Raw genomic sequence first — 27,629 nt, 5'->3', positions numbered from 1 at the left:
CGTGTGTGTGTGTGTGTGTGTGTGTGTGTGTGTGTGTGTGCGTGCTTGCGTGCGTGTGTGTGTGTTAAACTTGGACTGAAATAAAGTGCGTAAATTCCTGAAGGGTGAAAATCTATATATCTGGGATTGGCTAGCTTGCTTTTAAATGTCTGGCAGATCTGATCGTTCTGCGTGCAATCGATGTTTCCTCGATCGACTACACGTTCTTGTTGCTATGCAGGTCCAGAGACGCAGCCAGTCTCCTTGCGAAGCAGCAACGGCGTATTGTCACGACGAAGGGGCTTTTCGTTTCACGTAAATCAACCATTAATTTATTTTTTGTTGAGTTCATATTTACACGAGATTCCGATTCAAATTGTGTTGCTAGTGGTTTAAAACAAGAAAGGACTGTTATAGAAGCTATGTAGAAAATTCAGATAGGATCGTTTCTGGCCCTGTTTGGATTTGTCTTTACCTTCCATCACCACAGGAAGGCGCAGTTGTGTCTAATTTCGTGGGGAAACATCAACACCTCTGGCCTCCATTGATTTCACAGTCCCCGTCTGTCTCTGGACCCCGCAGTGTTCTCCTAAGGTCGGTTAGTGTAGAGTTGGTTTAGCCTGCGTTCGCTTTTCATTCTAACATGTCCGCCAGAGTCCAAATCTGACTGCTTTTTCCTCCACATTTCCCTCCTTCTTGGGGGTTCGAAGGAATTATCCACCACCCCCTCATCCACCACCCCCATTGGATTTGTTTGGAATAAACATAGCTATTTCTTAAGGAATACACCATTCATGTCAATGCTTCAACATGCAGCCCCCGCCGAGAAAGGTGAGTTTTACTGGGCTAGCTAACGTTGTTTCTCTCCAACCCTGTGCTATCTAGGCATCTAAATTATTTATGTTACATTGTTGCTAGTTAGCCAGCTATCAGTGGGATGTTGACTTTCTAATAACGTTTATATGTAACGTTAAGGTTAGCTACTTAGCTAGCTTGCTATTATTAGCTATGTGAGTTGCACATATTGTAGCTATTTTGTATTCGACTGTCAATTTCAACCCTGGTTGTAGTTATGTTAGGATGCCTAGCCCCCTGGTTGTAGTTATGTTAGGGTACCTAGCCCCCTGGTTGTAGTTATGTTAGGATGCCTAGCCCCCTGGTTGTAGTTATGTTAGGGTGCCTAGCCCCCTGGTTGTAGTTATGTTAGGGTGCCTAGCCACCTGGTTGTAGTTATGTTAGTGTTAGGGTGCTTAGCCCCCTGGTTGTAGTTATGTTAGGGTACCTAGCCCCCTGGTTGTAGTTATGTTAGGGTGCCTAGCCCCCTGGTTGTAGTTATGTTAGGGTGCCTAGCCACCTGGTTGTAGTTATGTTAGGGTGCCTAGCCCCCTGGTTGTAGTTATGTTAGGGTGCCTAGCCCCCTGGTTGTAGTTATGTTAGGGTACCTAGCCCCCTGGTTGTAGTTATGTTAGGGTACCTAGCCCCCTGGTTGTAGTTATGTTAGGGTACCTAGCCCCCTGGTTGTAGTTATGTTAGGGTACCTAGCCCCCTGGTTGTAGTTATGTTAGGGTGCCTAGCCACCTGGTTGTAGTTATGTTAGTGTTAGGGTGCCTAGCCCCCTGGTTGTAGTTATGTTAGGGTGCCTAGCCACCTGGTTGTAGTTATGTTAGGGTGCCTAGCCACCTGGTTGTAGTTATGTTAGGGTGCCTAGCCACCTGGTTGTAGTTATGTTAGTGTTAGGGTACCTAGCCCCCTGGTTGTAGTTATGTTAGGGTACCTAGCCCCCTGGTTGTAGTTATGTTAGTGTTAGGGTGCTTAGCCCCCTGGTTGTAGTTATGTTAGGGTGCCTAGCCCCCTGGTTGTAGTTATGTTAGGGTACCTAGCCCCCTGGTTGTAGTTATGTTAGGATGCCTAGCCCCCTGGTTGTAGTTATGTTAGGGTACCTAGCCCCCTGGTTGTAGTTATGTTAGGGTACCTAGCCCCCTGGTTGTAATTATGTTAGGGTACCTAGCCCCCTGGTTGTAGTTATGTTAGGGTGCCTAGCCACCTGGTTGTAGTTATGTTAGGGTGCCTAGCCACCTGGTTGTAGTTATGTTAGTGTTAGGGTGCCTAGCCCCCTGGTTGTAGTTATGTTAGGGTGCCTAGCCACCTGGTTGTAGTTATGTTAGGGTGCCTAGCCACCTGGTTGTAGTTATGTTAGTGTTAGGGTACCTAGCCCCCTGGTTGTAGTTATGTTAGGGTGCCTAGCCCCCTGGTTGTAGTTATGTTAGGGTGCCTAGCCACCTGGTTGTAGTTATGTTAGGGTACCTAGCCCCCTGGTTGTAGTTATGTTAGGGTACCTAGCCCCCTGGTTGTAGTTATGTTAGGGTGCCTAGCCCCCTGGTTGTAGTTATGTTAGGGTGCCTAGCCCCCTAGTTGTAGTTATGTTAGGGTGCCTAGCCACCTGGTTGTAGTTATGTTAGTGTGCCTAGCCACCTGGTTGTAGTTATGTTAGGGTGCCTAGCCACCTGGTTGTAGTTATGTTAGGGTGCCTAGCCACCTGGTTGTAGTTATGTTAGGGTGCCTAGCCCCCTGGTTGTAGTTATGTTAGGGTGCCTAGCCCCCTGGTTGTAGTTATGTTAGGGTGCCTAGCCCCCTGGTTGTAGTTATGTTAGGGTGCCTAGCCCCCTGGTTGTAGTTATGTTAGGGTGCCTAGCCACCTGGTTGTAGTTATGTTAGTGTGCCTAGCCAACTGGTTGTAGTTATGTTAGGGTGCCTAGCCACCTGGTTGTAGTTATGTTAGTGTTAGGGTGCCTAGCCACCTGGTTGTAGTTATGTTAGGGTGCCTAGCCACCTGGTTGTAGTTATGTTAGGGTGCCTAGCCACCTGGTTGTAGTTTAGTTAGGGTGCCTAGCCAACTAGTCACTACGAGCTGTTTGGTCAGCTAGTTAGTTCTGGTTGTGGTGTTGAAGAACCGCTATCTGGTAACTAACCACAGACACTGGCCCCTTCTAACGTTAGGGAAATGTTGAATAGCCCAACAGCTTGTTATAACTAATGTTACTACATCGCTAAGGTGGCTGAACAAGTACTGTACACTTCATTATCTTTCTGTTGCAGTTTGTTCCCTTTTCTATAGTTTTTAGTTGTTCAAATCTCTGAAACGTTTTGTTGAGCTAACGAGCAACCTTGTTGACACACTACTTGATGACTTGCTGTTGTCTATCAGTCTGTCCCGTTAACCCACGCGGTTAGATAACAGGCTTCCACAAAGGCATAGCTATAGGCATATCATCTGTAGTGGGACATAGCTAGTTATGATAATGTTTCGAAACAAATTTTAAGTACAGTGATGACGTATAAAACAGGAAAATCATGTTTCTGACAGCTCGGATAACTTCATCTGGGCTGGAGTAATGTCCGCGGGTTCTGCCCCGTAAAACATAGCTGACCAGAAGATAGGAAGGGGCTCCACAACGCTGTTCCATTAGCTGTTTTTAGCACAGCCTTGCATTGTCTTTTAGTGTATTTTGGACAAAACCTAGCTAGCTAACTGGCATTTTGTTTGCGCCGTTCAGTCAGCTGGAGGAGAAGGAATGTTCCGCTGTGGTCAGTCACGGAAGGGTTACTGTAATGACGCTGTTTGCTATACAAACAGCACCGTGTCTTATTCAGGGTAGCTCATCACAGCTGTCTAGTTATTACCGACAGCCCACACAAAACACGCATAAAACACCGCGCATTTAATTTCCATTCCATAGAGACCGGTAGTCATCCGGTCTCGAACCTTAGTTTCCATCACCGATAATATTCAACGACATGACCTCTGTCGGTAGCTAATACAAGAGGATACTGCAGTAATCCATGGGCCATTGTCTACAGTCTTCCCTTTGTGTGTGTTTGTGTTTTGTGACAACTCTCTGGTACAATGTAGAATATACTGTAACAAAGTGTAGTGTCCCTTTGTCTCTTTCTGACTGCCATTTACCATGTGTGAAATAGTCTGTGTTTCTCTTTCATGCTCTTAGTTATTCCAGAATAGGTGTATGAGAACCAGTTACCGACTTGCAGTACCTGAGCCCAGTTTTCACTTAATTACTGGTTATTCCCTGGTGCTGTTGCTGCTCGTTGTGGGCACACTGAACATGTCACATCATGTCCTCCCCTTTATGGGTGGGATAGAGAGTACATCTCCCCTCTACCTCCCCATTCTCTATCTCTTTCTCCCTCCTTTATCTTTTCTGTTTCTCCTCGCCCTCACTCTCTCGCTCTTCCCTCGCTCTCTCGCTCTTCCCTTGCTCTCTCGCTCTCTCGCTCTTCCCTCGCTCTCTCGCTCTTCTCTCGCTCTTCCCTCACTCTCAGTCTCTGTGTCTTCTCTCATTCTCTCTCCTCCCTCTGTCCTTTTCTGTGTTCTTGTATGTGACTGATGAAAGGAGGGATGGAGTGAAGTCACTTTCCCCCGATAAACCCCTCCCTCTCTAACCCTGATAAACCCCTCCATACACCACTCCCTCTCTATCCCTGATAAACCCCTCCATACACCACTCCCTCTCTAACCCTGATAAACCCCTCCATACACCACTCCCTCTCTAACCCTGATAAACCCCTCCATACACCACTCCCTCTCTATCCCTGATAAACCCCTCCATACACCACTCCCTCTCTATCCCTGATAAACCCCTCCATACACCACTCCCTCTCTATCCCTGATAAACACCTCCATACACCACTCCCTCTCTATCCCTGATAAACCCCTCCATACACCACTCCCTCTCTATAACCCTGATAAACCCCTCCATACACCACTCCCTCTCTATAACCCTGATAAACCCCTCCATACACCACTCAATTGAATTTGAGGGGCTTTATTGGCATGAGAAACATGTTTTACATTGCCAAAGCAAGTAAAATAGATAATAAACAAAAGTGAAATAAACAATTAACAGTGAACACTACTCTCACAAAAGTTCCAAAAGAATAAAGACATTTCAAATGTAATATTGTGTGCAAATAGTTAAAGTACAAAAGGGAAAATGAATCAATATAAAAATGGGTTGTATTTCTAATGGTGTTTGTTCTTCACTGGTTTCCCTTTTTTCTTGTAGCAACAGGTCACAAATCTTGCTGCGGTGATGGCACACTGTGGAATTTCACCCAGTAGATATGGGTGTTTATCAAAATTGGGTTTGCTTTCAAATTCTTTGTGGGTCTGTGTAATCTGAGGGAAATATGTCTCTCTAATATGGTCATACGTTTGGCAGGAGGTTAGGAAGTGCAGCTCAGTTTCCACCTCATTTTGTGGGCAGTGAGCACATAGCCTGTGTCAAGGAATGATCTTTTTGTTTGGGTCTAATTGTGTTGCTGTCCTGGGGCTCTGTGTGGTCTGTTTGTGTTTGTGAACAGAGCCTCAGGACCAACTTATTTAGGGGACTGTCTCCAGGTTCATGTCTTTAGGTGATGGCTTTGTTATGGAAGGTTTGGGACTTTTTGCAGAATTCTGCATGCAGTTTAAATTTGGTGTTCGTCCCATTTTGTGAATTGTTAGTTTATGAGTGGACCCCAGACCTCACAACCCTGAAGAGAAATGGGTTCTATAACTGATTGATTCAAGTATTCTAATTGGTATGTTGAATTGTATGTTCCTTTTGATGGCGTAGAATGCCCTTCTTGCCTTGTCTCTCAGATTGTTCACAGCTTTGTGGAAGTTACCTGTGGCGCTGATGTTTAGGCCAAGGTATGTATATTTTTTTGTGTGGTCTAGGGCAACGGTGTCGAGATGGAATTTGTATTTGTGGTCCTGGTGACTGGACCTTTTTTGGATCACCATTATCTTTGTCTTACTGAGATTTTCTGTCAGGGCCCAGGTCTGTCGGGGCCCAGGTCTGTCAGAATCTGTGCAGAAGATCTAGGTGCTGCTGTAGGCCCTCCTTGGTTGGGGACAGAAGCACCAGATCATCAGAAAACAGTAGACATTTGACTTCAGATTCTAGCAGGGTGAGGCCGGGTGCTGCAGAATGTTCTAGTGCCCCTCGCCGATTCGTTGATATACAGGACCAGTTAAAGGTTTGGCCACACCTACTCATTCAAGGGATTTTCTTTTCTTTGGTACTACATTGTAGAGTAATAGTGAAGATGTACACTACCGTTCAAATGGTTTGCGGTCACTTAGAAACGTCCTTGTTTTTGAAAGAAAAGCAAACATTTTGACCAATAAAATAACATCAAATTGATCAGAAATAATTGTAAATGACTATTGTAGCTGGAAACGGCTGATTTAAAAAAACAAAAAAACAATGGAATATCTACATAATTGCAAAAGGGTTTTCTAATGATCAATTAGCCTTTTAAAATGATAAACTTGGAGTGACGGTTGCTGATAATGGGCCTCTCTGTACGCCTATATTCCATAACAAATCTGCCGTTTCCAGCTACAGTAGTCATTTACAACGTCTACATTGCATTTCTGATCAATTTTATTATTATAATAATTTTTACCCCCTTTTCTCCCCAATTTCTTGGTATCCAATTCATTGCTACAACTCCTGTACTACGGGCTCGGGAAAGACGAAGGTCGCGAGTCATGTGTCCTCCGAAACACAACCCAACCAAGTTGCACGGCTTCTTAACACAGCGCGATGAGACAATATCCCTACCGGCCAAACCCTCGTTAACCCGGACGACGCTAGGCCAATTGTGCGTCGCCCCATGGACCTCCCGGTCGCTGCCGGCTGCGAAGGAGCCTGGGCTCGAACCCAGAGTCTCTGGTGGCACTGCGATGCTGTGCCTTAGACCACTGCGCCACCCGGGAGGCCCTAATTTGATGTTATTTTAATGGAGAAAAATGACCCCAAAACAGTAAGTTTTTTTTCTTTTTTGGTTTTGTAGTTTTCTATTCAATGCCATTACAGTATCCATTGACTTAGGACTCAATTTGCAGTTCCTATGCCTTCCACTAGATGTCAACAGTCTTTAGAAATTGTTTCTTATAAATGAGGGAGTAAGACCAGTCTGAAGGAGTGGGCGCTGATGTGTCACAGAGCTTTTTTTATGTGCAACCCCGAGGTTGTTTACCTTTTATATTGACGACGTTATTGTCCGGTTTAAATATTATAGATCATTTAGGCTAAAAACAACCTGAGGATTGAATATAAACATCGTTTGACATGTTTCTATGAACTTCACGGATACAATTTTTGATTTTTTTTGTCTGCCTGTTGTGACTGCGTTTGAGCCTGTGGATTACTGAAGAAAACACGTAAACAAAACTGAGGTTTTTGGATATAAAGAGACTTTATCGAACAAAAGGAAGATTTATTGAGTAAATGAATGTCTTGTGAGTGCCTCCATATGAAGATCATCAAATGTAAGGTATTAATTTTATCTCTATTTCTGAGTTTTGTAACGCTTCTGCTTGGCTGGTTAATGTTTGTAATAATTTGTCAACTGGGCTATGTTCTGGGCTAGGTTTGTTCTGGGCTAGGTACGCTTTCACCAAAAAGCATTTTATAAATCTGACACCGTGGTTGAATTAACAAGAAGTTCATCTTTAAACGTATGTAAAATATGTTTTGTTTTCTGAATTTTTATAATGAGCATTTGTGTAATTGAATTTGTCGCTCTGCAATCTCACTGGATGTTGGCCAGATGGGACGCTAGCGTCCCGCATACCCTAGAGAGGTTAACTAGTGATTATTAAGATTGATTGTTTTTTATAAGATAAGTTTAATGCTAGATAGCAACTTACCTTGGCTCCTTGCTGCACTCGCGTAACAGGTTGTCAGCCTGCCACGCAGTTTCCTCGTGTAGTGCAATGTAATCGACCAGAATCGGCGTCCAAAATGCAGATTACCGATTGTTATGAAAACTTGAAATAGGCCCTAATTAACCGGCCATGCCGATTTAATCGGTCACCCTCTAACAAGAACAGCTCAAATCAGCAGAGAGAAACGACACTCCATCATTACATTAAGAGTTCAGTCAATCCAGAAGATGTCAAGAACTTTGAAAGTTTCTTCAAGTGCAGGTGGAAAAAACCATCAAGCGCTATGAGGTAACTGGCTCTCATGAGGACTGCTACAGGAAATGAAGACCCAGAGTTACTTCTGCTGTAGAGGGTAAGTTCATTAGAGTTACCAGCCTCAGATTGCAGCCCAAATAAATGCTTCAGAGTAAATGTAACGGACACATCTCAACATCAACTGTTCAGAGGAGACTGCGTGAATCAGGCCTTCATGGTCGAATTGCTGCAAAGAAACCAATACTGAAGGACACCAATAAGAAGAAGAGACTTGCTTGGGCCAAGAAACACGAGCAATGGACATTAGACTGTTGGAAATATGTCCTTTGGTCTGATGAGTCCATATGTTAGATTTTGGGTTCCAACCGCCGTGTCTCTGTGAGGCACAGAGTAGGTGAACGGATTATCTCTGCATATGTGGTTCCCAACGTAAAGCATGGAGGAGGAGGTGTGGCGGTGTTTTGCTGGTGACACTGTCTGTGATTTTATTTAGAATTCAAGGCACACTTAACCAGCATGGCTTCCACAGCATTCTGTAGCGATACGCCATCCCATCTGGTTTGTGCTTAGTGGGACTCCCATTAGTTTTTCAATATGACAATGACCCAAAACACACCTCCAGGCTGTGTAAGGGCTATTTGACCAAGAAGGAGAGTGATGGAGTGCTGCATCAGATGACCTGGCCTCCACAATCACCCGACCTCAACCCAACTGGGATGAGTTGGGATGAGTTGGACCTAGAGTTACAAAGGGTCGGAAACCTTCTGGTAAATTTCCGTAATTTTACTGGAAATATTCCATGGAAAGTTAAACCTTGGAATTTGGGGAGTTTTGCTTAAATTCATCAAGTGTTCACTTATAACAGTCAACTTTTTTTAGTGGGATACACAAGGCAATTCTAGGTCTTGTGGCATATTTTGGTTATACTATCCCCAATTTAATGGAATTGTAATCCTCTACGTGCACAGTGCATTCTTCCATCACATGGAAGGCTGATTCTCAAGATCACTAATGAGATGCTATTGAGCCCACACTACTACACTGTCTGAGCCAAGCACTACATGCTTTCTGGTAAGTTTTGATTACAATTCTGGTTGGGGTGAATATATTTTATATGACATACATGGGTAGTGTTAATTCACCTGTTTCCATACAGGTTTCATTTTAAAACATTTACCTTACAAAGGAGTTGTTTAATCTAACTGCTTAACTACTTATCTGTACATTTTTTTACTCATACTTTTCTAATCTTCACAGGAAAATTCCACTGGCACTATCTGATATGTGGAGACATTTCACTGCAGCTAGTGTAGAAGGAAAAGCTGTGTACATTTGCAAATACTGTGCCAAGTCATATGTGAAGAATGCAACAAAGATGCAGAATCATCTGGCCAAGTGCATGAAGTTCCCTCAGCGCTCACAAGCAACCTCTGACAAAAGTGTCTTGCTCGAGCTGTGTATGCAACTGGTTCACCTCTGCTCACAGGCAATGTGTGTTGGAAGAGATTTCTGAATGTTCTTCGCCCAGCTTACACCCCTCCAACCAGACATGCTTTATCTACTCATTTGATGGATGCAGAGTTCAACAGAGTTCAAGTGAAGGTCAAGCAAATCATAGAGAAAGCAGACTGTATTGCAATCATCTCTGATGGGTGGTCGAATGTTTGTGGGCAAGGAATAATTAACTACATCATCTCCACCCCTCAACCAATATTCTACCAGAGCACAGACACAAGGGACAACAGACACACTGGTCTCTACATTGCAGATGAGCTGAAGGCAGTCAATGACCTTGGACCACAGAAGGTATTTGCACTGATGCCAGACAATGCTGCGGACATGAAGGCTGCTTGGTCTAAAGTGGAGGAGACCTACGCTCACATCACACCCATTGGCTGTGCTGCTCATGCATTGAATCTCCTCCTCAAGGACATCATGTCACTGAAAACAATGGATACACTCTACAAGAGAGCCAAGGAAACAGTTAGGTATGTGAAGAGTCATCAAGTTATAGCAGGAATCTACCTCACCAAGCAAAGTGAGAAGAATAAGAGCACCACATTGAAGCTGCCCAGCAACACCCATTGGGGTGGTGTCGTCATCATGTTTGACAGTCTCCTGGAGGGGAAGGAGTCTCTCCAAGATATGGCCATATCACAGTCTGCTGATATGGACAGCCCCATCAAGAGGATCCTCCTGGATGATGTATTTTGGGAGAGAGTGGTAAGCAGCCCGAAACTTCTGAAACCTATAACTGTAGCCATTGCACAGATTGAGGGAGACAATGTCATCCTGTCTGATGTTCAGACTCTGCTTGCAGATGTAAGAGAAGAAATCCGTACCTCCCTGCCCACTTCACTGTTGCTCCAAGCAGAGGAAACTGCAGTTCTGAAATACATCAGAGTGAAGACTTCTACCTGAAGCCTATACACGCTGCAGCGTACATGTTGGACCCCAAGTATGCTGGCAAGAGCATCCTGTCTGGTGCAGAGATCAGCAAGGCGTGTCTCACCACCTTGGCCTGGATGAGGGCAAGGTTGTTGGCAGTCTGGCGAAGTACACTTCCAAGCAAGGGCTTTGGGATGGAGATGCAATATGGCAGTCGTGCCAACTTATCTCATCAGCCACCTGGTGGAAGGGACTTTGTGGATCTGAGGCTCTTTCCCCTGTTGCCTCCATCATCCTCAAAATCCCACCAACATCGGCCGCCTCAGAGCGCAACTGGTTCTTGTTTGGGAACACACACACCAACGTACGCAACAGGCTGATCAATACAAGGGTTTACATTTTTTTGCCATCCGGGAAAATTTGAGGCTTTTTGAGTCTGACAACGAGCCATCCTCAACAAGGTCGGAGAGTGACAGTGAAGATGAGGCCTCAGAGTCCGATGTTTATCACGAACCGGCTCGAAGTTCGTAACAAAAAGGGAGACAACGTGGAGATAAGGAATAACAAAATATAATTATTAACTGAGGTAAACTAAATACAATGGTGTGTGTGTGTAGTCAGTAATCAGTGGTGTGAGTGGTTGGGTGCATAAATGTGATAATGATGGGTGTTGAAAGGTGCCAAAACAAACAAACAAAACGGCCACAACCGAAATCTATCAGTGTCTGCATGGACAGAGTCTCCTCAATGAATGGGGAAGAGGTGCGTTTATCCTGGGACACACCCAAGCCCAGGTGTGTCTCATTTCGCTGACGACCCTCCCGGCTCCGCCCACCGACATTAAGGATTGATTACAAGAGCAAAGAGAGAGAATTCGGCAGACAGAGTGGGAGGGTCGTCATAAGGTTGGAGAGTGACAGTGAAGATGAGGCCTCAGTCTGATGTTCAAGTAGTGGACATGGAGGAGGTCCAGGGAGAAGACATGGAAGCCTGAGAGGAAGACAACCAAAGCTTTAGTTTCTAGACTAATTTTACAGATGTATGTTGAAAACATTTTTGGGAGATGCGAGGGATCATTGGGGATCATTCAATATTCCCTTTCTTTTGTTGTTCAGTGAAATCATCCCATGTTAAGAGTCAACTAATTTAAAGTTCAATTCGTAACTAAATTGTTTTTTACATTTCTATTGGAAGGATTTAATCATTTGCAATTATGTCTACTTATGATAAGGTAAACGGTTTATGTTTTTGTCTCCACATGATATGGTAAATATATTCAATGCAATAAAACATCTACATTTAAATGGTATTAATATTAATTTGCATATATTTCTGTTAATTCCCACAGAAAGTTTCCACCTCTGAAAATTCCCCAAAATGTGCAACCCTAGTTGGACCGCAGAGTGAATGAAAAGCAGCCAACAAGTGCTCAGTATATGTTGTAAAAGCATTCCTCATGAAGCTGGTTGACAGAATGCCACAAGTGTGCAAAGCTTTCATCAATACAAAGGGTGTCGACTTTGAATAATTTAAAAATATATATTTTGATTTGTTTAACACTTTTTTGGTTAATAGTGACGTCTTCACTATTATTCTACAACGTTGAAAATAGTACAAATAAAGAAAAATCTTGAATGTGTAGGTGTATCCAAACTTTGGACTGGTACTTAAATGTTGAAGAGGGTTGGGCTTATGCTGCATCCCTGTCTCACCCCACGGCCCTGTGGAAAGAAATGTATGTATTTTTTGCCAATTTTAACCACATGCTTGTTGCTTGTGTACCTGGATGTTATAATGTCGTATGTTTTTCCCCCCCAACAGAACTTTCCATCAGTTTGTATAGCAGACCCTCACGCCATATCGAGTCAAGCTTTTTTGAAATCAACAAAGCATGAGAAAACTTTGCCTTTGGTTTATTTTTGTCAATTAGGGTGTGCAGGGTGAATAAGTGGTCTGTCGTACGGTAATTTGGTAAAAAGCCAATTTGACATTTGCGCAGTACATTGTTTTAACTGAGGAAATGTTTGAGTCTGCTGTTAATGATAATGCAGAGGATTTTCCCAAGGTTGCTATAAACACATCCCCTGGTAGTTATTGGGGTCATATTTGTCTCCACTTTTGTGGATTGGGGTGATGTTGAAGTATAGCAAATTGGAATTTCTTGTCTGTATATTTTATCATTTCATTTAGGATACCATCAACACCACAAGCCTTTTTGGGTTGCTTTGTCCTGTAGTTAATTCAATGTAATTGGAGAATCCAGTGGGTTCTGGTCGTCTTTAATAGTTGTTTCTAAGATTTGTATTTGATCATGTATATGTTTTTGCTGTTTAATTTCATAAGGATGCTGAGAAGTCAAATATACTGTTTTGGTTTTCTACTGCCAGGTTTACACCTTCACTAAACATTTTGTCCAGGAAGTTGTCTAAAAGGAATTCATTTTGTTGTTGCCTAATAGTTTTTTGGTATGTTTCCACACTACACACTAATAGCATCTCTTAATATTATTCAGTTCCTTCCCCCTCCATGGACCGCTCCCCCTCGATGGACCAATCCCCTTCTATCCATGATTAACCCCTCCATGGACCATTCCCCCTCCATGGACCATCCCCCCTCCATGGACCATCCCCCCTCCATGGACCGCTCCCCCTCCATGGACCGCTCCCCCTCCATGGACCGCTCCCCCTCCATGGACCGCTCCCCCTCTATCCATGATTAACCCCTCCATGGACCGCTCCCCCTCCATGGACCGCTCCCCCTCTATCCATGATTAACCCCTCCATGGACCATTCCCCCTCCATGGACCGCTCCCCCTCCATGGACCGCTCCCCCTTCATGGACCACTCCCCCTCCATGGACCGCTCCCCCTCTATTCATGATAAGCCCCTCCATGGACCGCCTCCCCTCCATGGACCACTCCCCCTACATGGACCACTCCCCCTCCATGGGGCACTCCATGGACCACTCCCCCTCTATGGACCACTCCCCCTCCATGGGCCAGTACTTCTGTATATTCAAAGGCAGGCTACATGAAATCGACAGGACAGTGTGTGTGTGAGTGAGTGTGAGCTCTGTGTTGTTGTTTTGTCTGGAATGGTCCTGAATCTCTGACTGCGTAACCCCAGTGAATAGCCAGTGGAATTCTCCCCCAAGAGACAATGGCTGATAGTGTGTGTGTGGTTGGGAAGTCACCCTGTTACTTATGGTAACTTCATATTGCTGAATCTACCATTGATTGATTGATTGACAGTGTGACTGTGTCCCTCCCTGCAGGTAAAAGTGACTCAGGAGCTGAAGAATTCTCACTTAGAGCAGATGACCAGACTGCACCTCAAACATCAAACAGAATGTGACCTGCTGGAGGACATGAGGTACACACACTTCATACTACACACACAGAGAGGAGGAGGAGGAGGAGGAGGAGGATTCCAGTATTTCTATTTATTGGAAGAACACACAGATTTGGGATCTGACGAAGGAATTTCCTGCTGCTCTCCTTCTCCTCTCTCTGTCTTTCTGTCTCTTTCCCTCTCCTCTCTCTGTCTGTCTTTCTTTCTGTCTCTCCCTCTCCTCTCTCTGTCTTTCTGTCTTTCTTTCTGTTTCTCTCCCTCTCCTCTGTCTGTCTTTCTTTCTGTTTCTCTCCCTCTCCTCTGTCTGTCTTTCTTTCTGTGTCTCTCCCTCTCCTCTCTCTGTCTTTCTGTCTGTCTTTCTCTCTCTCTCTCACCTCTCTGTTTGTCTCTCTCTCTCACCTCTGTTTGTCTCTCTCTCTCTCTCTCTCTCTCTCTCTCACCTCTCTGTTTGTCTCTCTCTCTCTCTCACCTCTCTGCTTGTCTCTCTCTCTCCTCTCTGTCTCTCTCTCTCTCACTCTCACCTCTCTGTTTGTCTCTCTCTCTCAGCTCTCTGTTTGTCTCTCGCTCTCTCTCTCACTCTCTCTCTGTTTGTCTCTCTCTCGCTCTCTCTCTCTCACCTGTCTGTTTCTCTCTCTCTGTTTCTCTGTTTCTCTGTTTCTGTCTCTGTCTTTCGGTCTCGATCCTCCCACAGCTGGAAGTCATAACGGGAAACCAGTGCAGTTTTCTCCACTTTATAAAGTCGTTCCCAGAAGGAAATAGCAATGAGATCCAAATCTACTGTGTGTTCAAAGTACAGCAGCAGTAACGCCCCCCACCCCCAGCTTCACAACCCCCTGCCTGCTCTCTCAAGCTCTCCTATCTGTGTACACAAGGCATTGATTATGTATGACAACACACAGCAGTCAAGACTGTTTGAGAAAGATCTCATCCCTGCACTGCTGGTGTTGCTTTTGTTTAGGGAAATAGATTTTATGGTAACTCTGCCTCAGTCTCTGTTTGGTGAGAGGGATGCTGGAGACTGTTAAGGAGTCTGCTTAGCTCTGCCTGCAGCCAGTATTCACATGTGTACTGCAAAAGTATGTGGACACCTGCTCGTCGAACATCTCAATCCAAAATCATGGGCATTTATAAGGAGTTGGTCTCCCCTTTGGCTGCTATAACAGCCTCCACTCTTCTGGGAAGGTTTTCCACTAGATGTTGAAACATTTCATCCAATTCATCCCAAATGTGTTCGATGGGGTTGAGATCAGGGCTCTGTGCAGGCCAGTCAAGTTCTTCCACACCGATCTCAACAAACCATTTCTGTGTCCACCTCACTTTGTGCACGGGGCTATTGTCATGGTGAAACAGGAAAGAGCCATCCATAAACTGTTGCCACAGAGTTGGAATCACAGAATCTTCTAGAATGTCATTGTATGCTGTAGAGTTAAGATTTATCTTCACTGGAACTAAGGGGTCTAGCCGGAGCCATGAAAAACAGCCCCAGACCATTATTCCTCATCTACCAAACTTTACAGTTGGCACTATTTATTTGGGCAGGTAGTGTTCTCCTGGTATCTGCCAAACACCAGATTTGCCCGTCGGACTGCCAGATGTTGAAGCATGATTCATCCCTCCACAGAAGGTGTTTCCACTGCTCCAGAGTCCAATGGCGATGAGCTTTACACCACTCCAGCTGACTCTTGGCATTGCGCATGGTGATCTTAGGCTTGTGTGCAGCTGCTCGGCCATGGAAACCCATTTCATAAAGCTCCCGATGAACAGTAAATTGTGCTGACGTTGCTTCCAGAGTGCGTTTGGAACTCGGTAGTGAGTGTTCCAACCGAGGACAGATGATTTTTATGCGCTTCAGCACTCTGCTGTCCCGTTCTGTGAGCTTGTGTGGCCTACCACTTCGCTTCTGTGCCGTTGTTTCTCCTAGATGTTTCTGCTTCACAATAAGAGCACGTACAGTTGACCAGGGCAGCTCTAACAGGGCAGAAATTTGACGAACTGACTCGTTGGAAAGGTGGCATCCTATGACGTTGCCACGTTGAAAGTCACTGAGCTCTTCAGTAAGGCCATTCTACTGTCAACGTTTGTCTATAGAGATTGAATGGCTGTGTGTTCGATTTTATACACCTGTCAGCAACGGGTGAGGCTGAAATAGCCGAAGCTACTAATTTGAAGGGATATCCACGTAGCCCCTGTTCTCTGTGGCTAGCATTAGCAAAAGTGTACTAGTTAGCTAATGTCTGCTTGCTGATGCATATCGGTGCATGGCAGGTGGGTGAATGTTTTATTTATGTGAGAGGAAGAGTATGCAAACATTTTATATCTGTCTTGTTTCAGTTCCTGGGGAGGGACAGAGACACGGAGAGTAGAAACACACACTTTCCTCTGCAAAGCTGAGATCTTAACTCTTTAGTCCCCAAAGCTGCTCTGAGTTCATTACCCTAATTAATCCTGGGGCTTGTTTAATCGGAGAGGACAATAACACTAATATACATATACACACAAGCATAATATATCTCTCTCTCTCTCTCTAGACACACGTATGCTGACACAAACTAAAGCTGACGTAAGCATACACAGACATATGATCCTCATGAGAGGGGGGAGGGGTGATCGAGGGAGAGGGGGAGAGAGAGACTGAGGGAGGGGGAGAGAGAGATGGAAGGGAGAGAGAGAGACTGAGGGAGGGGGATGAAGAGCTGGAGGGAGAGAGAGATGGAGGGAGGGAGGGAGGGAAAGAGACAGACAGACGGACAGAGAGAGCGAGAGACGGACACACAGAGAGAGAGAGAGAGAGAGAGATGGAGGGAAGGGGAGAGAGAGATGGCGGGAGGGAGGGAGGGAAAGAGAGACAGACGGGCAGAGAGAGCGAGAGACGGACACACAGAGAGCGAGAGATCGACCAGTGGCTTTAATCCCCAGAGACAGTCTTGTGGGCTTAGAGAGGATGAGGAAGAGAGAGGGAGAGAGCGAGCGAGGGGATGAGGAAGATGAGGAGAAAAAAGTCAGCGAGTCAGCTAAGCGTCCTAAATCCAGCTAAATCTGCATTTCCCTTATGTCTCCTTCACAAAGTCTCCACGCACGAGCACACACACACACTACACACAAGATTGCTCAGACACACAAATCTGATGCACAAGTGTAGGCTACATTGACTACTCTCCCTCTCAGGCCTAGTGTTGTACAGTACCTTCAGAAAGTATTCAGACCTCTTGACTTTTTCCATATTTTGTTACGTTACAGCCTTGTTCTGAAATGGATTGAATATAATTTTTTTCTCCGAAATCTATCCACAATACCCCATAATGACAAAGTGAGAACAGTTTTTTAAATTATTTTTTAAAGTAAATGCATGAAAAAAAAAAAGTACATTATTTTAAAAACTTATTTACACAAGTATTCAGACTTTGCTTTGTGACTCGAAATTGAGCTCAGGTGCATCCTGTTTCCATTGATAGTCATTGAGATGTTTCTACAACTTGATTGGAGTCCACCTGTGGTAAATTCAATTGATTGTAAATTATTTGGAAAGGTACACACCCATCTATATAATGTCCCACAGTTGATAGTGCATGTCAGAGCAAAAAACCAAGCCATGAGGTTGAAGGAATTGTCTGTAAAGTGCAGAGACAGGATTGTGTCGAGGGACAGATCTGGGGAAGGGTACCAAAACATTTCTGCAGCATTGAATGTCCCCAACAACACAGTGGCCTCCATCATTCTTAAATGGAAGAAGTTTGGAACCCCCAAGACTCTTCCTAGAGCAGGCCGCTCGGCCAAACTGAGCAATTGGGGGAGAAGGGCCTTGGTCAGGGAGGTGACAAGAACCCGATGGTCACTCTGACAGAGCTCCAGAAGGACAACCATCTCTGCAGCACCCTACCAATCATGCCTTTATGGTAGAGTGTCCAGATGGAAGCCACACCTCAGTGAAAGGCACATGACAGGCCGCTTGGAGTTTGCCAAAAGGAACTTAAAGACTCTCACCATGAGAAACAAAATGTTCAGGTCTGATGAAACCATCATTGAACTCTTTGGCCTGAATGCCAACGTCTGGAGGAAACCTGGCACCATCTCCACGGTGAAGTATGGTGGTGGCAGCATCACGTCTGGAGGAAACCTGGCACCATCTCCACGGTGAAGTATGGTGGTGGCAGCATCACGTCTGGAGGAAACCTGGCACCATCTCCACGGTGAAGTATGGTGGTGGCAGCATCATGTCTGGAGGAAACCTGGCACCATCTCCACGGTGAACTATGGTGGTGGCAGCATCATGATGTGTGGATGTTTTTCAGCGGCAGGGAGCACTCAGGCTCCAGAGCACTCAGGACCTCAGACTGGGGCAAAGGTTCACCTTACAACAGGACAACGACCCTAAGCAGACAACCAAGATAACACAGGAGTGACTTCGGGACAAGTCTCTAAATGTCCTTGAGTGGCCCAGCCAGAGCCCGGACTTGAACCTGATCGAACATCTTTGGAGAGAGCTTTAAAATAGCTGTGCAGCGACGCTCCCCATCCAACCTGACAGAGATTGAGAGGATCTGCAGAGAAAAATGGGAGAAACTCCCCAAATACAGGTGTGCCAAGCTTGTGTAGCGTCATACCCTAGAAGACTGTAATCTCTGCCAAAGGTGCTTCAACAAAGTACTGAGTAAAGGGTCTGAATTGTTATGTAAATGTGATATATATTTTTTTGCAAGCATTATTTTGCTTTGTTATTATGGGGTATTGTGTGTAGATTGATGGGGGGGGGGGCTATTTTCATCCATTTTAGAATAAAGCTGTAACATAAGAAAATGTGGAACAAGTCCAGGGCTCTGAATACTTTCCGAATGCACCGTAGTTACCATGTTACTCATGGCTATAGTGTTGTAGGCTAATATGGCCTGTTACTCATGGCTATAGTGTTGTAGGCTAATATGACCTCATGGTTACCGTGTTGTAGGCTAATATGGCCTGTTACTCATGGCTATAGTGTTGTAGGCTAATATGGCCTGTTACTCATGGCTATAGTGTTGTAGGCTAATATGGCCTGTTACTCATGGCTATAGTGTTGTATGCTAATATGGCCTGTTACTCATGGCTATAGTGTTGTAGGCTAATATGGCCTCATGGTTACCGTGTTGTAGGCTAATATGGCCTGTTACTCATGGCTATAGTGTTGTAGGCTAATATGGCCTGTTACTCATGGCTATAGTGTTGTAGGCTAATATGGCCTGTTACTCATGGCTATAGTGTTGTAGGCTAATATGGCCTGTTACTCATGGCTATAGTGTTGTAGGCTAATATGGCCTGTTACTCATGGCTATAGTGTTGTATGCTAATATGGCCTGTTACTCATGGCTATAGTGTTGTAGGCTAATATGGCCTGTTGCTCATGGCTATAGTGTTGTAGGCTAATATGGCCTGTTGCTCATGGCTATAGTGTTGTAGGCTAATATGGCCTCATGGTTACTGTGTTGTAGGCTAATATGGCCTGTTACTCATGGCTATAGTGTTGTAGGCTAATATTGCCTGTTACTCATGGCTATAGTGTTGTAGGCTAATATGGCCTGTTGCTCATGGCTATAGTGTTGTAGGCTAATATGGCCTGTTGCTCATGGCTATAGTGTTGTCGGCTAATATGGCCTGTTGCTTATGGTTATCGTGTTGTAGGCTAATATGGCCTGTTGCTCATGGCTAATATGGCCTGTTGCTCATGGCTAATATGGCCTGTTGCTCATGGCTAATATGGCCTGTTGCTCATGGCTAACATGGCCTGTTGCTCATGGTTAATATGGCCTGTTGCACGGCCTCCCAGGTGGCGCAGTGGTTAAGGGCGCTGTACTGCAGCGCCAGCTGTGCCATCAGAGTCCCTGGGTTCGCACCCAGGCTCTGTCGTAACCGGCCGCGACCGGGAGGTCCGTGGGGCGACGCACAATTGGCCTAGCGTCGTCCGGGTTAGTGAGCAATTGGTCGGTAGGGATCTCCTTGTCTCATCGCGCACCAGCGACTCCTGTGGCGGGCCGGGCGCAGTGCGCGCTAGCCAAGGTTGCCAGGTGCACGGTGTAGCCTCCGACACATTGGTGCGGCTGGCTTCCGGGTTGGATGCGCGCTGTGTTAAGAAGCAGTACGGCTGGTTGGGTTGTGTATCGGAGGATGCATGCCTTCGTCTCTCCCGAGCCCGTACGGGAGTTGTAGCAATGAGACAAGATAGTAGCTACTACAACAATTGGACACCACGAAATTGGGGAGAAAAAGGGGTAAAAATTAAAAAAAAATAATAATATGGCCTGTTGCTCATGGCTAATATGGCCTGTTGCTCATGGCTAATATGGCCTGTTGCTCATGGTTAATATGGCCTGTTGCTCATGGCTAATATGGCCTGTTGCTCATTGTTATCGTGTTGTAGGCTAATATGGCCTGTTGCTCATGGCTATCGTGTTGTAGGCTATTATGGCCTGTTGCTCATGGCTATCATGGCCTGTTGCTCATGGCTAACATGGCCTGTTGCTCATGGCTATCATGGCCTGTTGCTCATGGCTATCATGGCCTGTTGCTCATGGCTATCATGGCCTGTTGCTCATGGCTAACATGGCCTGTTGCTCATGGCTAACATGGCCTGTTGCTCATGGCTATCATGGCCTGTTGCTCATGGCTATCATGGCCTGTTGCTCATGGCTATCATGGCCTGTTGCTCATGGCTATCATGGCCTGTTGCTCATGGCTATCATGGCCTGTTGCTCATGGCTATAGTGTTGTAGGTTAATATGGCCTGTTGCTCATGGCTATCATGGCCTGTTGCTCATGGCTATAGTGTTGTAGGTTAATATGGTCTGTTGCTCATGGCTATCATGGCCTGTTGCTCATGGCTAATATGGCCTGTTGCTCATGGCTAATATGGCCTGTTGCTCATGGCTATCATGGCCTGTTGCTCATGGCTAACATGGCCTGTTGCTCATGGCTATAGTGTTGTAGGTTAATATGGCCTGTTGCTCATGGCTAACATGGCCTGTTGCTCATGGCTAACATGGCCTGTTGCTCATGGCTATAGTGTTGTAGGTTAATATGGCCTGTTTCTCATGGCTAACATGGCCTGTTGCTCATGGCTAACATGGCCTGTTGCTCATGGCTATTGTGTTGTAGGTTAATATGGTCTGTTGCTCATGGCTAATATGGCCTGTTGCTCATGGCTAACGTGGCCTGCAACCTCACTTAAGTCTTATTTAGTGGAGTCTCTCTATCGTCTGATGAGTCTTTTGTATCTCTCTCTTTCTGTCTTTTTCTCTCTGTCTTCCTACCTCTTGTCTCCCATCATACCTCCACCCCTACATTATCTCTCTGACCAATCAATATATGGGTGTTTACGTTGATCTCTGTAGTTCATCACCTGATTGATCCCAGCTGTTTTCCCATGTTTGATCCCTCTCTTACTTTGTTTTTGTCTGTATTTTACTCTCGTTCACTCTATGCTGAGACACACAGTCACAGACACACAAATGCTGTGTGTGTGTGTGTGTGTGTGTGTGTGTGTGTGTGTGTGTGTGCTTTCAGACTCGCACTCACCCACAGGTCTTGTCAGGGTGTTTGTTTTTGGTTGCACAGCTGATGCAGACACAGCCTCTTGAGTCTCTCGCTCCCTGTCTCTCATGCACACAAGGTTATTATAGTTTTGTGTTTTTATAAACTCAGCAAAAAATGAACGTCCTTTTTTTCAGGACTGTCTTTCAAAGATAATTTGTAAAAATCCAAATAACTTCACAGATCTTCATTGTAAAGGGTTTAAACACTGTTTCCCATGCTTGTTCAATGAACCATAAACAATTACATGTGTCTGTGGAACGGTCGTTAAGACACTAACAGCTTACAGACGCTAGGCAATTAAGGTCACAGTTATGAAAACTTAGGACACTAAAGAGGCCTTTCTACGGACTCTGAAAAACACCAAAAGAAAGATGGCCAGGGTCCCTGCTCATCTACGTGAACGTGCCTTAGGCAGGCTGCAAGGAGGCCAGGACAATAAATTGCAATGTCCGTACTGTGAGATGCCTAAGACAGCGCTACACGGAGACAGGACGGACAGCTGATCATCCTCGCAGTGGCAGACCACGTGTAACAACACCTGCACGGGATCGGTACATCCGAACATCATACCTGCAGGACAGGTACAGGATGGCAACAACAACTGCCCGAGTTACACCAGGAACACACAATCCTTCCATCAGTGCTCAGACTGTCCGCAATAGGATGAGAGAGGCTGGACTGAGGGCCTGTTGTAAGGCAGGTCCTCACCAGACATCACCGGCAACAATGTTGCCTATGGGCACAAACCCACTGTCTCTGGACCAGACAGGACTGGCAAAAAGTGCTCTTCACTGACGAGTCGCGCTTTTGTCTCACCAGGGATGATGGTCGGATTCGCGTTTATCGTCGAAGGAATGAGCATTACACCGAGGCCTGTACTCTAGAGCGGGATCAACTTGGAGGTGGAGGGTCCGTCATGGTCTGGGGCGGTGTGTCACAGCATCATCGGACTAAGCTTGTTGTCATTGTAGGCAATCTCAACGCTGTGCATTACAGGGAAGACATCCTCCTCCCTCATGTGGTACCCTTCCTGCATCCTGACATGACCCTCCAGCATGACAATGCCACCATACTGCTCGTTCTGTGCGTGACTTCCTGCAAGACAGTAATGTCAGTGTTCTGCCATGGCCAGCGAAGAGCCCGGATCTCAATCGCATTGAGCACGTCTGGGACCTGTTTGATCGGAGGGTGAGGGCTAGGGCCATTCCCCCCAGAAATGTCCGGGAACCTGCAGGTGCTTTGGTGGAAGAGTGGGGTAACATCTCACAGCAAGAACTGGAAAATATGGTGCAGTCCATGAGGTGGAGATGCACTGCAGTACTTAATGCAGCTGGTGGCCACACCAGATACCGACTGTTACTTCTGATTTTGACCCCCTCTTTGTTCAGGAACACATCATTCCATTTCTGTTAGTCACATGTTTGTGGAACTTGTTCAGTTTACGTCTCAGTTGTTGAATCTTGTTATGTTCATTGAAATATTGACACATGTTAAGTTTGATGAAAATAAACACAGTTGACAGTGAGAGGACGTTTATTTTTTTGCTGAGTTGATGAGTGTTTATTTCTATTTTTTTTGAGAATTCAATTTAGTTTCAGTTAGTTTCTGAGACCTGATTTGCTAGTTTTTATAGTTGAAGTAAATTAAAGATATTTCGTTTTTATATTATTTTTAATCAAATGTATTTATAAAGCCCTTTTTACGTCAGCAGCTGTCACATAGTGCTATTCAGAAACCCAGCCTAAAACCCTAAACAGCAAGCAATGCAGATTTAGAAGCACGATTTCTAGGATACCTAGAGAGGAACCAGAGGGGTGGCCAGTCCTCTTTTGGCTGTGCCAGGCCAGATTGTTCTTCAAGATGTACAAATGTTCATTGATAAATGTCAGTTGGCTTTTCAAAGCTGAGCATTCAGAGGACGAGACAGCAGGTGTGGTAGAGAGGGGGAGAGTTGAAAACAGCACGTCCAGGACAATGTAGTATATCCGGTGAACAGGTCAGGGTTCCATAGCCGCAGGCAGAACTGGAGCAGCAGCATGACTGGGGACAGCCTGGAGTCATCAGGCAAGGTAGTCTTGAGGCATGGTCGTAGGCCAGGTAGTCCTGAGGCATGGTCGTAGGGCTCAGGTCCTCCAGGAGGGGAGTGCAAGAGTTTAAAGGAGCATACTTAAATTCACACAGGACACCAGATACGACAGGAGAATTACACTAGATATAAACCTAACCCTAGCCCCCCGGCACAGACTATTGCAGCATAGTTACCGGAGGCTGAGACGGGGGGGGTTGGCGGACACTGTGACCCCGTCCAATGATACCCCCAGACAGGACTAACCAGGCAGGATATAACCCCACACACTTTGCCAAAAACACAGCCCCCGCACCACTCGAGGGATATCAGCAGAGCACCAACCTATTACCCTGAGACAAGGCTGAGTATAGCCCTTGAAGATCTCCTCCTCCGCATGAGCCTGAGGCGGCCCAAAACCGGACAGGAAGATCACATCAGTGACTCAAACCACTCAAGTGATTCACCCCGCCTAGGTACAGCATGGAAGAGCACTATTAAGCCAGTGACTCAGCCCCCGTAATTGCGTCAGAGGCAGAGAATCCCAGTGGAGAGAGGGGAGCCGGCCAGGCAGAGACAGCAAGGTTGGTTTGTTGCTCCAGTGCCTTACCATTCACTTTAGCACCTTTGGGCCAGATTACACTCAATCATAGGACCTACTGAAGAGTTTAGTCTTCAGTGAATAGTTAAATGTTGAGACAGAGTCTGCGTCTCACATGGATAGGCAGACCATTCCAAAAGAAATTGAGCTCTATAGGAGAAAGCCCTGTCTCCAGCTGTAAATAAAAAGGCCTGCGTCTTGTGACCGTGGTGTACGTGTAGGTATGTACGGCAGGACCAAGTTGGAGCGATGGGTAGGAGCAAGTCCATGTAATGCTTTGTAGGTTAGCAGTAAAACCCTTGAACTGCCCTTTTAAATATTCTTGATATATTCATCAAAAGATAGATCAGGGTCCAGAGGAACGCTGAGGTCCTTCACAGTTTTATTTGATACGACTGTAACAACCATCAAGATGAATTGTCAGATCCAACAGCATATCTCTTTGTTTCTTGGGTCCTAGAACTAGCATCTATGTTTTAGAAGTGAAACATTTGCCGCTATCCACTTCCTTATGTCTGAAACACAGTGCTCTCCTGAGTTAGAATACCCCATGATAAGTTGTTGACCATACTATTTACTAAGAGAGTTTTCATCTATATTTTTCTCTATTTACCAGCATAAACCGATGCCGGCACTAAGACCGTACTCAACGAGCTGTATACGGCCATAAGCAAACAAGAAAATTCTTATCCAGAGGTGGCGCACCTAGTGGCCTGTGGTTTTTAATGCAGGAAAACTGAAATCCGTTTTACCTTATTTCTATCAGCATGTCACCTGTGCAAATAGAGGAAAAAAAACTTCCTAAGATTAAGTTTGGTCCACACACAGAGATGCATACAAAGCTGTCCCTCGCCCGCCATTTGGTAAATCTGACCATAACTCTATCCTCCTGATTTCTGCTTGCAAGCAAAAATTCGAACAGAAAGTACCAGTGATGTGATCTATACGGAAGTGGTCTGATGAAGCAGATGGTAAACTTACAGACTGTTTCGCTAGCACAGACTGGAATATGTTCCGGGATTCATCCTATGGTATTGAGGAGTTTACCACATCAGCCACCGGCTTCATTAATAACTGCATCGACGACGTCGTCCCCACAGTGACCGTACGTACATATCCCAACCAGAACCCATGGATTACAGGCAACATCCTCGCTGGGCTAAAGGCTAGAGTTGCCGCTTTCAAGGAGTGGGACACTACTCCGTGCGCTTAGAAGAAATCCCGCAAAGCCCCCCGAAGAAACATCAAACAAGCAAAACGTCAATACAGGACTAAGATAGAATCCTACTATACCGGTTGTGAAGATCGTCGGATGTGGCAGGGCTTGCAAACTATCACGGATTACAAAGGGAAACTCAGCTGCTCAGTGACGCGAGCATACCAGACAAGCTAAATGCCTTCTATGCTCCCTTCAAAGCAAGTAACACCAAACCATGTGTGAGAGCACCAGCTGTTGTTGTTTGTAGGTGACCAAATACTTATTTTCCACCATAATTTGCAAATAAATTCATAAAAAATCCTACAATGTGATTTTCTGGAATTTTTTTCTCATTTTGTCTGTCATAGTTGAAGTCTACCTATGATGAAAATTACAGGCCTCTCTCATCTTTTTAAGCAGGAGAACTTGCACAATTGGTGGCTGACTAAATACTTTTTTGTCCCACTGTATGTGATCACGCTCTCCATAGCCGATGTGAGTAAGATCTTTTAAACAGGTTAACATTCACAAGGCCGCAGGGCCAGACGGATTACCAGGGCACGTACTCCGAGCATGTGCTGACCAAGTGTCTTCACTGACATTTTCAACCTCTCCCAGACCCAGTCTGTAATACCTACATGTTTCAAGCAGAACACCATTGTCAGAGTGCCCAAGAATGCCAAGGTAACCTGTCTAAATGACTACTGCCCCGTACTACTCAGATCTGTAGCTATGAAAATGTTGGTCATGGCTCACATCAACATCATCGTCCCAGGCACCCTGAACCCACTACAATTCACATTCCACCCCAACAGATCCACAGATGATGCAATCTCTATTGCACTTCACACTGCCTTTTCCCACCTGGATAAAAGGAACATCTACTGTATGTGACAATGCTGTTCATTGACTACAGCTCAGCGTTCAACACCATAGTGTCATCCAAGCTCATCACTAAGCTAATAATCCTGGGACGAAACACATCCCTCTGCAACTGCATCCTGGACTTCTTGACCGGCCACCCCCAGGTAGGAAACAACACCTCCCCCACGCTGACCCACAACACGGGGGCCCCTCGGGTGTGTGTTGTAAGTTCCCTCTTTTACCCCCTGTTCACCCACGGCTATGTGGCCTCACATGACTAAAAACTCCATCACTAAGTTTACCGTCGACAAGACGGTGGTAGGCTTGATCACCGCCGACGATGAGCCATCTTAATCGGGAGGAGGCCAGAGACATGGCAGTGTGGTGCCAGGACAACAACAACTCAACGTGAGCAAAACAAAGGAGTTGATTGTAGACTACAGGAAACGGAGGCTCGAGCACGCCACCATTCACATTGACGGGGCTGTACTGGAGTTGGTCGAGAGCTTCATGTTCCCCTGTGTCCACATCACTAAAGATCTATCATGGTGAAAACACACCGGCACAGGAAAAAGGGCAAGACAACAACTCTTTCCCCTCGGGAGGTTGAAAACATTTGACATGGGCTCTCAGTTCCCCAAAAAGTTATACAGCTGCACCATTGAGAGCATCTTGACTGGCTGCTCATCACTTGGCATGGCAACTGCGTTGTACACAGACCGGTGCACCATAGAACTACAGTAGGCCTTTATGCAAACAAGCCATTTGCCACACAGACCTGCCATCATTCACTTTGACCTGAACTGTGTGTTTACAGGCAGTAGCACCTGCCATCATTCACTTTGACCTGAACTGTGTGTTTACAGGCAGTAGGACCTGCCATCATTCACTTTGACCTGAACTGTGTGTTTACAGGCAGTAGCACCTGCCATCATTCACTTTGACCTGAACTGTGTGTTTACAGGCAGTAGCACCTGTCATCATTCACTTTGACCTGAACTGTGTGTTTACAGGCAGTAGGACCTGCCATCATTCACTTTGACCTGAACTGTGTGTTTACAGGCAGTAGGACCTGCCATCATTCACTTTGACCTGAACTGTGTGTTTACAGGCAGTAGGACCTGCCATCATTCACTTTGACCTGAACTGTGTGTTTACAGGCAGTAGGACCTGCCATCATTCACTTTGACCTGAACTGTGTGTTTACAGGCAGTAGGACCTGCCATCATTCACTTTGACCTGAACTGTGTGTTTACAGGCAGTAGGACCTGCCATCATTCACTTTGACCTGAACTGTGTGTTTACAGGCAGTAGCACCTGCCATCATTCACTTTGACCTGAACTGTGTGTTTACAGGCAGTAGCACCTGCCATCATTCACTTTGACCTGAACTGTGTGTTTACAGGCAGTAGGACCTGCCATCATTCACTTTGACCTGAACTGTGTGTTTACAGGCAGTAGGACCTGCCATCATTCACTTTGACCTGAACTGTGTGTTTACAGGCAGTAGCACCTGCCATCATTCACTTTGACCTGAACTGTGTGTTTACAGGCAGTAGCACCTGCCATCATTCACTTTGACCTGAACTGTGTGTTTACAGGCAGTAGCACCTGCCATCATATCTTTATGT

General features: G+C 45.6%; 1 protein-coding gene across 2 annotated transcripts in view; it reads left to right on the top strand.

Annotated features, from left to right (window-relative positions):
* Positions 1-233: 233 nt before the first annotated feature.
* LOC110503404 (F-BAR and double SH3 domains protein 2) overlaps positions 234-27,629 on the top strand; it is a 128,192-nt gene continuing 100,796 nt past the window's right edge. For both annotated transcript variants that reach the window (XM_036962137.1, XM_036962135.1), the window contains exons 1-2: positions 234-810; positions 13,634-13,731. In XM_036962137.1, coding sequence (XP_036818032.1) covers positions 790-810; positions 13,634-13,731 — 119 coding nt within the window. In that variant the 5' untranslated portion in view covers positions 234-789. The remainder of the gene's footprint in view (positions 811-13,633; positions 13,732-27,629) is intronic.

Source organism: Oncorhynchus mykiss, chromosome 24 (genome assembly GCF_013265735.2).
Source record: "Oncorhynchus mykiss isolate Arlee chromosome 24, USDA_OmykA_1.1, whole genome shotgun sequence".
Lineage (NCBI taxonomy): Eukaryota > Metazoa > Chordata > Actinopteri > Salmoniformes > Salmonidae > Oncorhynchus > Oncorhynchus mykiss.
The sequence above is the reverse complement of the archived record's forward strand: the minus strand, read 5'-3'. Positions and strand labels throughout refer to the sequence as shown.